General features: G+C 38.5%; 1 protein-coding gene across 1 annotated transcript in view; it reads right to left on the bottom strand.

Annotated features, from left to right (window-relative positions):
* LOC139732671 (ATPase family AAA domain-containing protein 2-like) overlaps positions 1–15,088 on the bottom strand; it is a 49,029-nt gene that overhangs the window by 16,568 nt on the left and 17,373 nt on the right. The window contains exons 4-13 of the mRNA XM_071643521.1: positions 13,727–13,869; positions 11,482–11,662; positions 10,798–10,878; positions 6,671–6,794; positions 5,341–5,448; positions 3,441–3,552; positions 2,610–2,900; positions 2,005–2,253; positions 1,718–1,808; positions 632–943 (exon numbers count right to left, since the gene is read on the bottom strand). Coding sequence (XP_071499622.1) covers positions 632–943; positions 1,718–1,808; positions 2,005–2,253; positions 2,610–2,900; positions 3,441–3,552; positions 5,341–5,448; positions 6,671–6,794; positions 10,798–10,878; positions 11,482–11,662; positions 13,727–13,869 — 1,692 coding nt within the window. The remainder of the gene's footprint in view (positions 1–631; positions 944–1,717; positions 1,809–2,004; positions 2,254–2,609; positions 2,901–3,440; positions 3,553–5,340; positions 5,449–6,670; positions 6,795–10,797; positions 10,879–11,481; positions 11,663–13,726; positions 13,870–15,088) is intronic.

Below are 15,088 nucleotides of genomic sequence, written 5' to 3'. Positions count from 1 at the left end.
TCCATGTGCCAAGGTTCATGAAGATACCTTGAGCCATTTTTGAGATACTGAGAAAAACATGAAAATTTAGCATTTTCCCTTGACCTTTGATATTTGACACCATGGTCTAAAATTTTCTATTCAGAATCTTTACCTGGTAATACATACATACATTCATACATGCACAATGACTTCATGAAAATACCTTCAGGCATTGCAGAGATTTTTTTTTTTTTTTTTTTTTTTTGGGGGGGGGGGGAAATAGTCAAATTTTGGAATTTGACCTTGACCTGTGATCTTTGGCCTTGAGCTTGTATGCCACAAAGTTGATTAGGTGCAGCTTTGTCCATTCATATGTACATACATATGCCAAGTTTTATTTGGATATATCTCAAATAGTACTCAAGTTATGCTGTTCACAAAATGGATTACAGATGAAAAGGCGGATGGACAAACAGACGAAGGGACGGACAGACAACCCCAAAACATAATGCTTCCGGTGACGCTTTCTGGCAGATACGTAAAAAGCAAATTCTGCACTTTTCACTGTCAGAGCTGCAAAATACCAATCCTTTTTTCCACACAAAGCTGACAACTGGAGGCAATAATATCACATACATGTATGTCAAAGCACGTAACTAGAGTTCTTTACCTGATGAAGAAGTCTTGCTTCGGTACAAGGCCTCTGGGAAGACACGGTGTAGAACATTAAGTGCAGCATTAAACTGGCTGAGGAGCAATGGGCGGACACGGGCACTCAGGCTGCGACCAGGACTGACCACAGAGCGTTGGGAGGCAGGCACAATGTGACCCATGGCTCGCTGGAAGTCGCCTGCACTGACCTGAATCTCATTCACATCTAGTTGAAGTTTCTCCTTAGAAGTATAGATCTGGGGATAACGACGCCTCAGGGCAAACAATGCGGCCTCAGTGCACAAAGCCTTTAGGTCAGCACCACAATAACCTGCAGTTTGTCCAATACAACAGAACAGTGAGTAACTGCTCCCAAAGTTATATTATGTGCTTTGGTCTCATACATATAAAATAGTACAACCTCAACTTTTCATCTGGAATCAAGTATTACTTCGTGAAAAGAAAGAACATTCCCTCAACATGGAAAAGGAAGAGCAGTCCAAAGCTGCATACATTTGTGGAAGAGACAGGTTAAACTATAAATGTCACTATGGTAAACTGGTATGCCTCCATCACATCGCATTATTCTCCCATAGGTCTGTTGTATATTTTGACAGTGCAAGACAAGTTTCACATGATTGGTAACATGTGACAGGTATTACATGTATACATTAAGTTTCATGAAAATACATTCTGGCATTGCAGAGATATAGGGAATATCATGCAATTTTAAGAATTTGACCTTGAACATGTGCACCCAAAACTTGATAGGCACAGCTTTATCCCTCATACATACATATGCTGAGTTTCATTTGGATACATGATTATCCTCAAAATCGATCACAGAAAGACAGACAATCCGAAAACATATTTCTGCTGACAGTTCGTGACAGACGCATAAAAACAGACAAAATTCCATAATTTAATTTGTACATGATGACATTAACAGAAGCTCATAAAACATGCAAGTCTGACACAGAATGTGCCCAAATGTTCTTGCAACTGGAACTCTAGAGGAAGTATTTGAGATTATAACAAAAGTAGATTGTGTCTATGAAGTATGTGCTCTTCTGTAATGTTGTGAAAGGTTATTCATGACTCTTACCAACACATCTCTCTGCCACTTCAACCAGGAACGGCTGAGCCAACTGCGGGTTCCACTGACTGGTGTGGATAGTTAGGATGCTGGACCTTGCCTGTGGAAGAAATTCAGACAAATCTGTCAGGAATGCTATAACCTTAGAGATCCATGCAAGAATACACCAAAGCAGACTAAATGGAGGTGGAGGGATAGGGGAAAAAGCTACATAATGTTCATGCCACATGCCAATCTTTCAAGAAATTGTGCAAGAATTCTATCAAAACTATTCAATTCTTCACTTTGAAGCTTACCTCTAATGAGGGCAATGGGAAAAGGAACTCCCTGTCAAAACGACCAGGTCTCCTGAGTGCAGGGTCAATGGCATCAATTCGGTTAGTGGCCCCAATGACCACAACTTCTCCTCGGCTGTCGAGGCCGTCCATCAAAGCGAGAAGGGTTGACACAATGGAACTGTGGATCTGATCCTGGCGGCTAGACCGAACTGGTGCAAGTCCATCAATTTCATCGAAGAAAATGATGGATGGTCGCATGGTAAAAGCCTGATGCAGAGCAGAAAATATAACTGGCAAAGTGAAATAGCTCTCTGCACAAAGCACATATCTTTAAAGTTGGAAAATATTAGTCCAGCTACTTTGACTCCAAATCCATCTGGACCTGATTATAATCATGTTATCGCTGAGATTTATGGTTTTGCCACGTGCCTAATGCCTCTATAGTCTTAACACATTCGTAGACATACATCTGGCAAACCTTTCAAATGAAACATGGCTATAAAATAATCCAAAATCCAAAATCTTAAGTCTTCAATAACACTTGTCAGAGCAATACAGTGTCACACCATCTGTTTACAATGGAAGAAAAAGAGGACACATCACTGGCTTTCAGCATTCCTCACCTGGTCAAACAGAAGCCTCAGCTGACGTTCTGACTCCCCTACCCATTTGCTGAGACAGTCTGCACCTTTCCTCATGAAGAATGCCACTCTCTTGTTCCCCTGTCTGCACTCATTGGCCAGTGCCCTTGCCACAAGAGTTTTCCCTGTACCTGGAGGCCCATGAAATAAGACACCCCTTGGCGGAGATATCTTGAAGCGCTCAAAAACCTCTGGATACAAGAGTGGGAAGACGACCATTTCTTTAAGGGCTTGGACGTGTGAGCCTAAGCCACCGACTGAGTCAAAGGTCACCTACAGAATAAAGAAAATGTAAACTTGAGCAACACTAAATCTTTAAATGAATAAATCTTTAAATTCTTAAAATCTTTTAATTTTTTGTGAGATACCAAGAAACCACTTATGAAATAGTACAGAGCATACAATTATAAGAGGAATTCAAAGTTTATTTGATGAAAATCGGTTTTGGAATGGCTGAGACATCGAAAACTAAGTAAAACAAAGCAATCTTAATGGAAGGTGGGTCCCACCTTTTATTCTAATTGCTCTCAGCAATTTAGAAAACAATTTTCATCAAATAAACACTGAATTCCTCTTGGAATTACATGCTCTTTAATATTTCATCAGAGGTTTCTCATTATCTCACTCAAAAATGTGAAAAACCTAAAGTTTGGTCTCAACCAAAACTATACAATCCCCTAAGGGTAAACAGTAACCAGATGGTGTATAAAATTCCTCATAAATGCACAGTATTTTGGCTAGAGAAATGAAGAAAACATGTATAATTAATATTGAAATATTGAAAAGATTTTTTGCCAACAATCTTTGTCTTACCGATGTGTCAATATTCATGGGATCCACATCTGCAAGACTACTGCCAATTCGCTGCCTGTCTTTTAGTACTCCACTCGCCAAATCCTCAGGATTCAGGTTCATGGGTAAACATCTTGAACACACACAAACAGCAAACAATACACAACATTTATCACAAGCATAATTTCAAGTGAATTCTAGGAATGAACATGGTGTACAAGGGTTGATATTGCCAACTAAGACTATTACGCTGACAACAACAGGGTAGGTTCTACTGTAAGGGATGGCTACTCAAGGGCTCCAACAAGTGACATTCTTGCCACTGTATTTGATAAATTTAACATACATATATGAAAACACTCGTGTTTACTACATTTTGTTTTCATTTCACAATATTTGCATATCCCTGTTCATTGTCATTAATGGTCTTGTTCTTTTGGATGGGTTAGTATTTCCTGATGATAATTGCCTTTGCACCGATTAGGGGAGAAAAGAAATATGACTGCAATAACGTCTTAATAGGGAGCTTTAGATTTTAGACGCGCGGACGTTCAAAGGAAAAAAAACATGTTCTGAGCGTGCGCAGAAGCGCGCGTCAAGTCGATCTATTTTTAGCTTGCATCGCCTGAGTTTTTCACTACGCGTACTGGGCTATTTTTACGTCCGCACAGTTTGCAATGTAGAGAACTACTTCATGCACTGATCATATGGGGGCGCGATTCTATTTTTTTAACGTCGCGTCCCAGGGTAATCTAAAGTTACTTTTCAACGTGACGCAGGGGAGAGGAGAACGTCCAGCGCACTCGTCTCAAACGTCCGCGCGTCAAAATCTAAAGCTCCCTAATATAATAGGTAAAACTTCCTGCAGTCGTAAGAAATTTAGCCACAACAGAAGTTAGGCAGTTAGCTTTTATAAACAAGGACATCAATAAAAAAAAAAAGGTGTTGTGTAGTTAAAGGGGAATTCCATCCTGATATTCTTGCTTTGTATGAAAAGGAGATCAGTGATTTTGTTCTTTTTTTTTTAAAGGGGGGGGGGGGGGGGATTGACACACACAAGAAAGTTATGAACTGTTCAAAGTTTGGAGAGTAAGACAAATTGGCAACTGTGTGACAGATGTTGAGCAATTCTCCATTCCGTTTGTACACAAAAAGTCAAAAAAAATTTTTTTTCCTCACAAGAATCTTTTTTTTTTTCCAGATCTGTTCTTGGTATATGACAAGAGAAATACATTTTTGTGTGTTCTCCTCAGTGGGTAAGTTCTGTCTGTGGCAAAATATTTGAGAAAAATGTAAATTTGTGAAGTTTTGGGTACACAACAAATGGAGAGCAGCTGAACACTTACGTACATCACAGGTTGTCGATTTGTCTTATGTTTTTTAAGTTTTATCAGTTCAAAACTTTTCTGTGTGTATTCTTTTGCAAGGTGCTACATAAGCGACTGCCTGGGGTAAGTGAAAATCCCGAGTTGGGCAAGTGTTTTGGAACAATAAAAAAAAAAATACTTCCCCAGTGATTTTTACTGTTTAGTGACCTTACGACCAGTGCCAGTGTGCAGCATTGTCTAATGAGTTTAAACAAAAATTCAATGTGTGCTATTTATTCAAATGACTGTGTTTCATTGAGTCTTTATGGCTCGACTTACAGATTTCTGTATCATTTTCTTATATTTTCCGACTTTCATTTTGGACAAGTAAAATTCAAGTACAAGCAAGTGTTCTGCAACAATCTGAAAATCTGCTTGCCTGACCATGCAAGGGGTAAAAAAAAAAAATACAAATATGTAGCACCCTGCTTTTGTTACCCAAATTTTCACTGATATTCACCTTTAATTTTTGTTTCATACAAAGCAACATAATATCAGGATGTACACTCCCTTTCAATGATTTTGCAGATTCAGTACAAATTTTATGCATCTACCTGTTTCTTGCTCGAGCCATACTCTTATTCTTCCTTCGCTCAAAACGACGCTCATCATCTGAATCATCAGAGCTTGTAGAAGAAAGATTGTGTGCAGCATGATGCTTCCTGCAATCCATAAAATTAGATGAATTTTGTATCACAACGTAAACAAGTTTATCTCTAATATTCTCAGACAATTTGATCAAATCCATCTTGACAACCCCCGTTACAGAATTCCACCTGATTTTCAGACTTTTACATTCGAACAACTATAAATTGGTTATACTGGGTACAGAGTTTCAGAATTTATAGTGATCAGAATTAAGGAATGAGAATGTTCTCAAAATTTATAACAAATCACAATGAACAAGGCTGATGATGTAGCAACTTCACATTAAGAATGGATAAGTGGGGGCTCAAGGAAGCAGAAAAAAAAGAAGAAAGCATGCATAAATTCTACACAGGTAACCTTTTTAAGCAAGCGATATTGTGATGGATTGCATTGCTACATATCTGAAACATGTGAACCTCCTATTCATGCATTCTTATGGTGAGCCCCCACTCATGCATTCTTATGGAGAAACTGCTACCTTGCTCAGTAGGCGTTTTCACATCAGCCCGATAAAAATCCAAGCTCAAGATATTTTTTAATTTCCCAAGTCAGAAAATAGCGCGCTATTTCGAAACATCGGGCTGATGTGAAAACGCCTAGTGTAACTTGTTTGGGGTTTTCAGAGAATTGAATTCTCTTCTCAAGGACAACAATTTATTCCACAATTTATCTAAACACGATTTGGCAAGCCGTACTCCGGGGTACTGTCGGAACCTGGGGTACGGCATTGTGTGGCACCATCTTATGTCCATTATCATATAGTCATGTAATATTGTCATTGCAACTATTTTCTCATCATCAGTGCTGGCATAAATCGGCACACTTTGTAATCGTTGAAATTTTGCCTTTTCTTTGTGTGAAAACCTTTTTGAAAAGGAGAAATACTCATCTTAATAAACAGTGTTATCTTTCATGTTATGTCATTCGTGCAATTTGTTCTGGTCTAAAGTTATAGTCCTAACAATAACATACTCCGGATCTAAAAGTATGATGCATTTCCTTGAAGAATCATCTATTCATCACATAAAAATTAGTCGCTCTTTTACAAGATCACTCTCCATAAAATCTACTCTCCAAACACATCAGCATTTGGCACTATCATATTGTATCCTAATGCACTTATGCTACTCACACTGCTAGACTCCATAAATTACATGCTGATGGTCTGATGTTGTTGTATTGAATGCATTGTAGGCAGTTATGAGTTGATAAACTGTTTAAACCACAAAGCCCTACCTTCTCTGGAGTTGAGGGCTTCTCACTGGTGTGAGGTGTTTCTTGTGCTTGAGTCTATGACGTCTTAGAGGGGAGTGAGGGTTGATGAACTCTTCGTAGTTCTTGGGCCTCCTCCTTTGAGACTCTGTAACAGAAAGATTAATATCATGTTTGCACCCTAAAGGCTTCTTTGTCCATTCCTTTTTTATTCTATCTTGTCAATCTATCAGGGCAATCATGAACTTACCACTATGTCTCCAAAATCATTTAGAACATGGGCCAAGTAGTGTGGGCTAGCTAGAATGGAAAAGCAGAGTGATACCAGAAGTTGGCATCACAACCACTGATAAAATCAAACTCACTGATAAAATCCAACTGACGCGAACCTGCAACAAGATGACGTCTGCTACCAGCTGAATAATTTTACTACCATTGATCCCTGACATTTTCCTGGCCCTGTTGCTAGGTACATATTGCCCACATAAATCTTTTCTTCAGGCATGTAATGTCTCAAGAGTTATATCACATTTTACTTCTGGAGTCTCCGAAAGAGACTACATTGAGAGACCTGCTTTGCACACGCTCAGTTATATCGCTTTTCTGTGCTAAGTTATTAGGAAGTAACTTCCCTATTGCAGTCGAATTATCTGCTTGTTTATCACGTTTTTTGCGGTACCAACGGATGTAGGATCTAGCAGTAGAGGAATTTATTTTTACACAATCTCCCTGGATCGTGCTACAATCTCCGTGGTGCTTAGCTAATGTGTAAGCAGAGCTTCTTTATACTTGTTGCATTCAACGTAGTCACGCGGTGTCTAAATCGTGATGGAGGCACAACAACTGCATCATACGGCTAAAGTGGAAATCAGCACTGTACACCAAGAACCACAGCATTCTACTCCCGCAACGGCAGCTACGACAGACAAAAAGACAAGCCGAGAAAGAAATCTACGAAATCGAATACATATGTACAAACAGGGCAGGTAAAGCGCCACAATCTGCTGTATTAAAGAACGGCCCAAAGATGGCCAATAAGTCCTAAGATGTTCAGGACAGACTTACTAAGATGGAAAATCCCCTCATCAAGTGATCAATGCGTGGAAACTGGCATCACGCCATTTTGTGGCATACGAAGAGGCGCAAAGCGCCGGGCCATGTGATGTTCCTATGGAAACAAATTTTCAGCAGTGCGGGGAGCCACACAAGCACGACATGGTCATAGACCAAGCTGGCAAGAAAGAAGGCAAATTTGCTACCAACAAGGCAGACATACTAGATATTCCTGTCCTCGCAGCAAAGTTTGCAAAGCAGAGTGACACTGGGCAGCCAGTCAATGAGGACATAGCTAGCTCTTCTACCTACCTCATCAGCCATCTGCTAGAGGAAAAAGAGCTGGAACAGATTGCATATACAAGTATGTACCCAGCCCCAGCAATTGTGTCTACCTTGCTACTCCGAGGGTAAACTGCCTGATATGGGATAATCTACCGCAACACACTCACAGCAGAGATGCTAAATTACGACGCATGAAGAAGCCATTGATGAAGGGGCTTAGTTCCCTAATCCACTCCTTTCCATCAACTTGGCTGACTGACACACAGCACGATGCACTGGTGTTGCTGTGCAATGCTAATTTTGAACTCGGTTCGTTGAGAAAAGAGCTCATCAAGTTGGACATGGCCGCTACTTATTTTCACCTTTGCAAGCCGACCACACTAGTTACTAAATTCCTGTTCAGTGATGAACTGGGGAAAGCAGATGAAAGACCTGAAATAGGAACAGAAAGCCGCATCAGGTGTGATGAGAAATCCAATCAAAAGCATGTCACGTTCACAGACCTACCACCCTTACAGGGCAGCAGCTTTCTCTTTTTCTGGACTGCAAGTTCAGGGGCTTCAATATACAGACCAAGAGTTGGCGGTAGCAGCAGGCCTTTTAACCCTAACTAGGCCGACGTTCCGCGCGATGTATCGCCATCGCAAAAAGCTATCGCTGCGATGTTTAATGACATTTTTCTTTCTCCCACATCTTTTGACACCAAATTTGCGATGCCCGGGTGCACGGTTCTGAAGTTACGCATAAATGTGTACATGCATGTCATATCCAAAATTGCTCAAAAACATGAATTTGTGTACAATTTCAATGCAAACTGTGCTTACAGGCATATTTCATAAAAGCATGATTATTTGGGGGTTTTATTGATTAAAATCAATTCATAACATATCTTCTTGTTCGGAACAATGTCGCAGACAAATTTAATACAAAAAAACAATGAAAAAATAAAGTAAAAAAAAAACCCCAAAGAAATACATAAGAAATTAAAAAACAATAAAATACTTAATAAATTTTTCCGATGGCAATTTTTTTCTCTTACAGTTGCTAAGGACACTAAAAAGAATATTTACACAAAAAAGTGCCTGTTTTGAGGTTTATTGAGTGATTTATACCAAACTGTCTGATTTAATGCATCATTATGCATAAATTAGCATAATTTAGCATAAATGACAATTTTCTGAAAAATTAACTTCATGGTGCTTTAGATGACGTCATCTAGGCAATGTGTGTGCCAATTTTTGTCACGATCACACCTTCGATTGCCAAGATCTGGAGGGGGGGCCTCCCAGGCCCCCAGCTCTATCATCTACCTACTATAGCCCGATCTAGTTAATTAAAGGCCAGCGCTTACAGGGGGACACAGCACGCAGCCACACAGCAAGTGGCCTCCCCCTGGATCTCGGCCGTCAACTGTGCGATCGTGGCAAAAATCAACATGCACATTGCCCTCTCTAGAAATGAATCATTTATTTTTCTAAAAACATGGTTGTTTCCTCTTAATTATGCAAATTATGCTAATTTATGCATGTTTTTGTGCATCAGATGTTACACTCAAAATTCTAATTCTAGCTTCAAATGGGTTACTTTTTTTTCCTCTCTCCACATGTTTTTGTAGTTCTACAAGAAAGTTCTGTAATAAACCTTTGCATGATGATGGGAGCAAGTATCTCACAACTGCTCTCTTAAAGAAATGACCGGACAAGGTACTGTAAAAGTGGTTTCTTTCGCGTACAGATACTTTCGCGGTTTCCATCGGTGCCGACTTTTTCGCGTGTGTTTAAATTCGCGGTCGGCAAAATCTGTGAATTCAGTCAGCAAAAACTGTTTTATTTTGCGCATGAAAACCCAAACTATAATCCAGTCATTCTTTTATTTATTAAATGGAAATTAAAATTAAATGTAGGCTTACCTGAAATCCCATCTCTCGAGTACTTTAGGCCTATAACATGCTTTTACCTACATTGTGCAGTATCGCTGAGTGTGTTGACCATAATCTTCGTGTGTGCATGTGCGCAATAGCGTTGTCATATAACAAGCAGCGAGTTCAAAACATTAACATGTTTAAACATGTTAAATTCGCGGTTCAACCTCAAAGCGCGAAAAGTGGGAAAATAAAACCACCGCGAAAGAAACCACTTTTACAGTAGACAACTTACCCAATTGGTAAATGACAAATCATAAGAGCCATTTCTTTCTTCTATTGTAGCAAATATGATTGCTGGGCTTCAAAATCTCAATGTAGTCTCTTTTTGAGACTCCAGAAGTAAAATACAAAGATTACATGACAACTTACCTGCTTGAATTTGATCTTTATTTTATGAGGGAGTTGTACAAATAGAATACATTCCCTCTTTCCCAAAGTTTTTAAACTTGATGTTACGTTCTCAACAATCTTTAAAATTATCAGCAGCCATACAGTTGTATTTGATGCTCTGAAAAATGATGGCATGTGTGAAAAGTGGGTCTCTCAATGTATGCTCTTCCTACAACTTCTTGTAAAATAAAGATCAAATTTTAAACAGGTAAGTTCTCATTTAATCTTTCTATGATATTTGAAGAAAAAGCTTCATTGTCATGTGAAAATGGCCAAAAAGAGGAAGTTATGGAATTCCTTTGCAATGTCTTGCTATTGTTAATTATAGCTGAGTATAGGCCAGGGTGCGGGAAAGCTACAAACAATACAAGCTGATAAACAGTATGGCAATTAAATACCTTTCTAAAATTGCCTTTCAAAAAAACTGTCAAAAGAACATCCCAATGTGTTGTTTGATACCTTTACAACAAATAATGGAACCATCTGCAGACTATCTCACCTGAAAGAGGTGCAGAATATCTGTCAGTAATAGTGCGATGTTGGCGAAGCGAATACTGTGGTGTGTGTTCTTCTTCCTCTCCTGTATATACAGGTATAAATAAACCACACATTTTGTATCAGACAATTTATCACATGTATCATAGAAATATGCTATGGAATCTCAAGGACTTCTTCTTAAGGGTATCATCATCCATTGCTCTGAATTGATAAAAATGGAGTACCACCAATCCCAACTAGAACATGCATTAGAATGATAGTAGATGGAGGTGACCTGGCAAAAATATCAGAAAACAATGCATACAAAATGGACACAACTGCAATAACCGGGGGAAAAAACACACGCACACACATAAACAAAAATCAAATGGAAACTGGCAACAGATCTTTATTGTGACTTCATATATTGTGACTTCATATAATAGATAATGCAAAAAAAAAAATATTGTAATAAATCTTGGACACCAACATTGTTTTTCTATCATTTCACTCCTAATTTTTTTTCGAAGTTAACTTCAATAGTGTAAATTCTCACACAAACAGAATAAGAACCACACATAAACTATGAAAATATGGGACATCTAAGGCTCACATATTTTCATGAAACAGAGACAGCAACCAACTAAGCAAGTTATATGTGGTGATGACATCATTAATATATCACTACCATCACCTACAGACTGACCTTCACTATCATCTTCATCAGAATCATCTTCATCAGAATCATCTTCATCGCTATCATCCTCTTCATCCTCATCATCTTCCTCTTCTCCTTCTTCCAGCTCCTTTGTCTTTTCTTGTTCTCGCTTCTTTTTACTGATATGACGATTCTTGATACGGGAATACATGTCAAGACCAGATTCACTCTGAAAACAAAGAAGGTTGGAACCTTATGAGAAATTTATATTTTGCATTCAAATAAGAACAAATGACATAATCTGGTATACAATATTCATCTTTTTACCTCATTACACTGTAAGTGAACATTACTGATGATGTAAGGAAAAGTAACTTTTTTTAAATAAAAAAACAATAACAGCTTGTGCAATGTCAAATGTAAACTAGAAATGTCCCTATGGTGACTGATATACCTCTCCCATATTGCATTATTTTCCCAATAGGTCTAACGTAAGTAATACTGACAATGTGAGACAACAATATTACATGATTGGCAAATAATCATTATCTGGTAATCATACATCAATTTTCATGTCCACTCATACACACATACTGTCTGTCAAGTTTCGTTTGGATACCTCAACAATTCTTAAGTTATATCGTCCACAAATCAATTGTGGACGGTCAAACAACCTGAAAACATAATGCCTCTGGCACCAATGCTGGAGGCATTGAACATAATGCCCAACCACAGAAAAATAATCTGAAGATAAACTGACAGGCTATTAATAAAAAGTATAATTAAAAATATAAACAAATACATAAACTTGCTTACTGCCCAAACATTTATGGTCACAGACATTCAGGTACTGTACGAGCAGAAATTTCTACATGTACAAACAATTTTCTGAATTGCTATTGTACTTATCAGAAATCTTTTTGCATGTTGTTAATTGAGCAGGTCTAGTAGTTTGTTACTTCACCTTTCACAAAATAAGAATAAATAACAAGCGATATCAGTACTGAGTGTTTTTAGTAGGTAATTCCCTGTACATAAACATGTTAGGCCCACTCAGCATGCTAAACTGACAACAGTTACCAAATGGGCAAAAGCCAATGCTGGCATGGCTTGATACATTTTTTTTTTTTTTTTTTTTTGGGGGGGGGGGGGGGGAATGATATTTTCGCAGTTCAAAGGAGAATCTCGAAAATATAAAACTACTGCAAAACCAGAATTGTTCATGTGCATGTTAATTTCACAAATTTTATGAGCCAAAAATCTCAAAATTGAAATGTACGCATAAGTTTTTGTCTACACTATTATGCAATGAATGCCACACTATTATGCATTAAATGCCAGTGGCAATATGCGAAAATTTCATGCTACAAAAAGGTCCATCAGCTCCAACTCAAAAAATTTTGTACCACAAACATTTCTCGTTTTCCAGTTCAGACAAAATTTCAGCCCGTACAGTATATGCAGGGGAACATTTGTGACCCGCTACAACAAAAAGGTCCTAAAGTCACGCACGGTCGAAGCCGTGAAAATCGAGTTTGAAGTCAGAGCATTAAAATTGGTCAAAACTTACGATTTCTGATTTTGATATATTATTGGAGTCTAACATGTCTTCTTTCATCTGTAGAAATTTTGAAGTAAAATGATCAAAGGAAAGATAAAAAAACAGCGTTTTTCTGAGCCATGTTTTATGGCGTTTCAACGAAGCAGAAACTGGTTCGAAAATTTGAATTGAGCGCCACAGATAGGTTCCGCCCCTAACAACGACCAGAGTGATCTCATTGGTCAGTTTGCTGTTTGCTGCTAACCGAAGCGTGAAGCTCGCACACTGCCCAGTCGACTGGTGTGCGCGGGCGGGGTGCGCTATGATCAGCCGCTTCTCACATCCTAGTCATCGATTGGTTGGTGAGGAGACCGCCGACTCTGATGTGCTTGAATGAACTCTTCGGGGGTTGCTAGGGCATACCTTCTATTGTCCAGAGGTGAAAACTGACTTGCGTGTCCCTTGATCGCGATTGCGTCGAAAGGAAGACTTTTAGGGCATTTTTCTCGAAACAGTGATTTTCCAGACGTCTCGACATGCTCTCTTTTAAACATCGATATCTCCGCAGCCGATTATTTTTATAAAATGTGTTATATATCAATTTAAAGCAGAGAGATTAGGGGATTATATCATGCAATTTTCAAATAATCGATCTCGCCCGACTTTAGGATCATTTTGTTGTAGCGGGTCACATTTGATTTGCTCCATGTCCACATATCAGCTGCTTTACTAAACATCACACAGGACACCTACCTCTTTTTCCTTTTCCTCATCTTCTTCTTCATCATCCTCATCATTGTCAGATTCTTGTTTCAGAGGCGGACGGATTTGCCTCTTTTTACCAACAATAACCTCCTCAGGACTTGGATTGGTACCACCCGCTAGCATCATTTCAGCTGAGAAGAGCAAAAAACATAGATCATATCATTAATAGAAGTATGTACTTAGTTCATGTGTAACAACTACACTATGTTAACACATAATCTCACAGCACTTAATCAATTACACAGCTTTAAAGAGAAACCATGAATGCTCATGTCGAATTTAACAGAGCACTATCATACATAAGATACTGTTTTTATGAAAGATAAACATAGAATAGCATACTTTACTTGAAATTTCACTTAATTTTTATGAAACAGTTCTATATGTCTCTTAAAAATTACAAATCCAAATTAGACATTTTATTGTCTCACAATTCTTCTATTAGTGTCAACATTCAAAAAAGAAATCATAAAAGCAATGTTCTTGTCAACTAGAAATGTCCATTGCCGCGCAGTATGATTGTATCCCCTGGCACTAGCAGCAGCTTTTGCTTCATCTTCACGTCTGGCTGCAGGATAGCCGCAAATGCCCCAGTCACACAGTTGCTCAAACAATGCTCTGCATCCGGCGTTGCATAGCAAAAAGTGTAATTTTTAAATGGACTTTTTGGATGCAACGATGGACGAAGGGGATTGTTTGAGTGACTGTGTGACTGGGGCATAAAATGTGATATTTGACCATGTATAAGGAACGTCAGGAGGAGCATCAAAAACTGGAAGAGTAAATTATGATGTACACTATATATAATCTGCAAGAAGTCAGTCTTAAATGTGACTGTCGAGTGCATGCTAGACAGCAACCAATATGCCACATTTGACCTGTAAAAGTACATGTACAATGTGTATGGTACTCCTTACAAATCGGAATGGAATCAACTGAAAAAAAAAATAGGTGACTGCCGGAGAGGAAGCAAGACAAAAATTAATATCTGATATTTATCCCTGTAAAAAAACAGAAGTGGATCCATAAGAGCATTGCATTAAGAATAGACACATCCAAAATCTTTCGACTTGTAGCTCATATCATGGTAGACCTTCACACCAAATTTGATCAACATCCGCTAAGAAATGTAGCCTATAGAGTGCACACAAACCATCCAACAACGATATGTGACCATGCATCACAAAACCAACAAAAAGTCGCATGTACTGATTTTGTGTTAGGACTGAAAATAGGTGAAATGGGTCAACCCAGTTAATCTTGAGTTTTTCATGTTTCCTGAAAGAGCAAGTCTTCTTCTACACTAAACTGAAGTTTGGGATCGTAAAACGAACAGGAACTTGTGATTTT

The sequence above is a fragment of the Diadema antillarum genome, unplaced genomic scaffold (genome assembly GCF_040938485.1).
Source record: "Diadema antillarum isolate AM-2024a unplaced genomic scaffold, OU_Dant_1.0 seq00000442_RagTag, whole genome shotgun sequence".
In the NCBI taxonomy this organism is placed as follows: Eukaryota; Metazoa; Echinodermata; class Echinoidea; order Diadematoida; family Diadematidae; genus Diadema; species Diadema antillarum.
The sequence above is the reverse complement of the archived record's forward strand: the minus strand, read 5'-3'. Positions and strand labels throughout refer to the sequence as shown.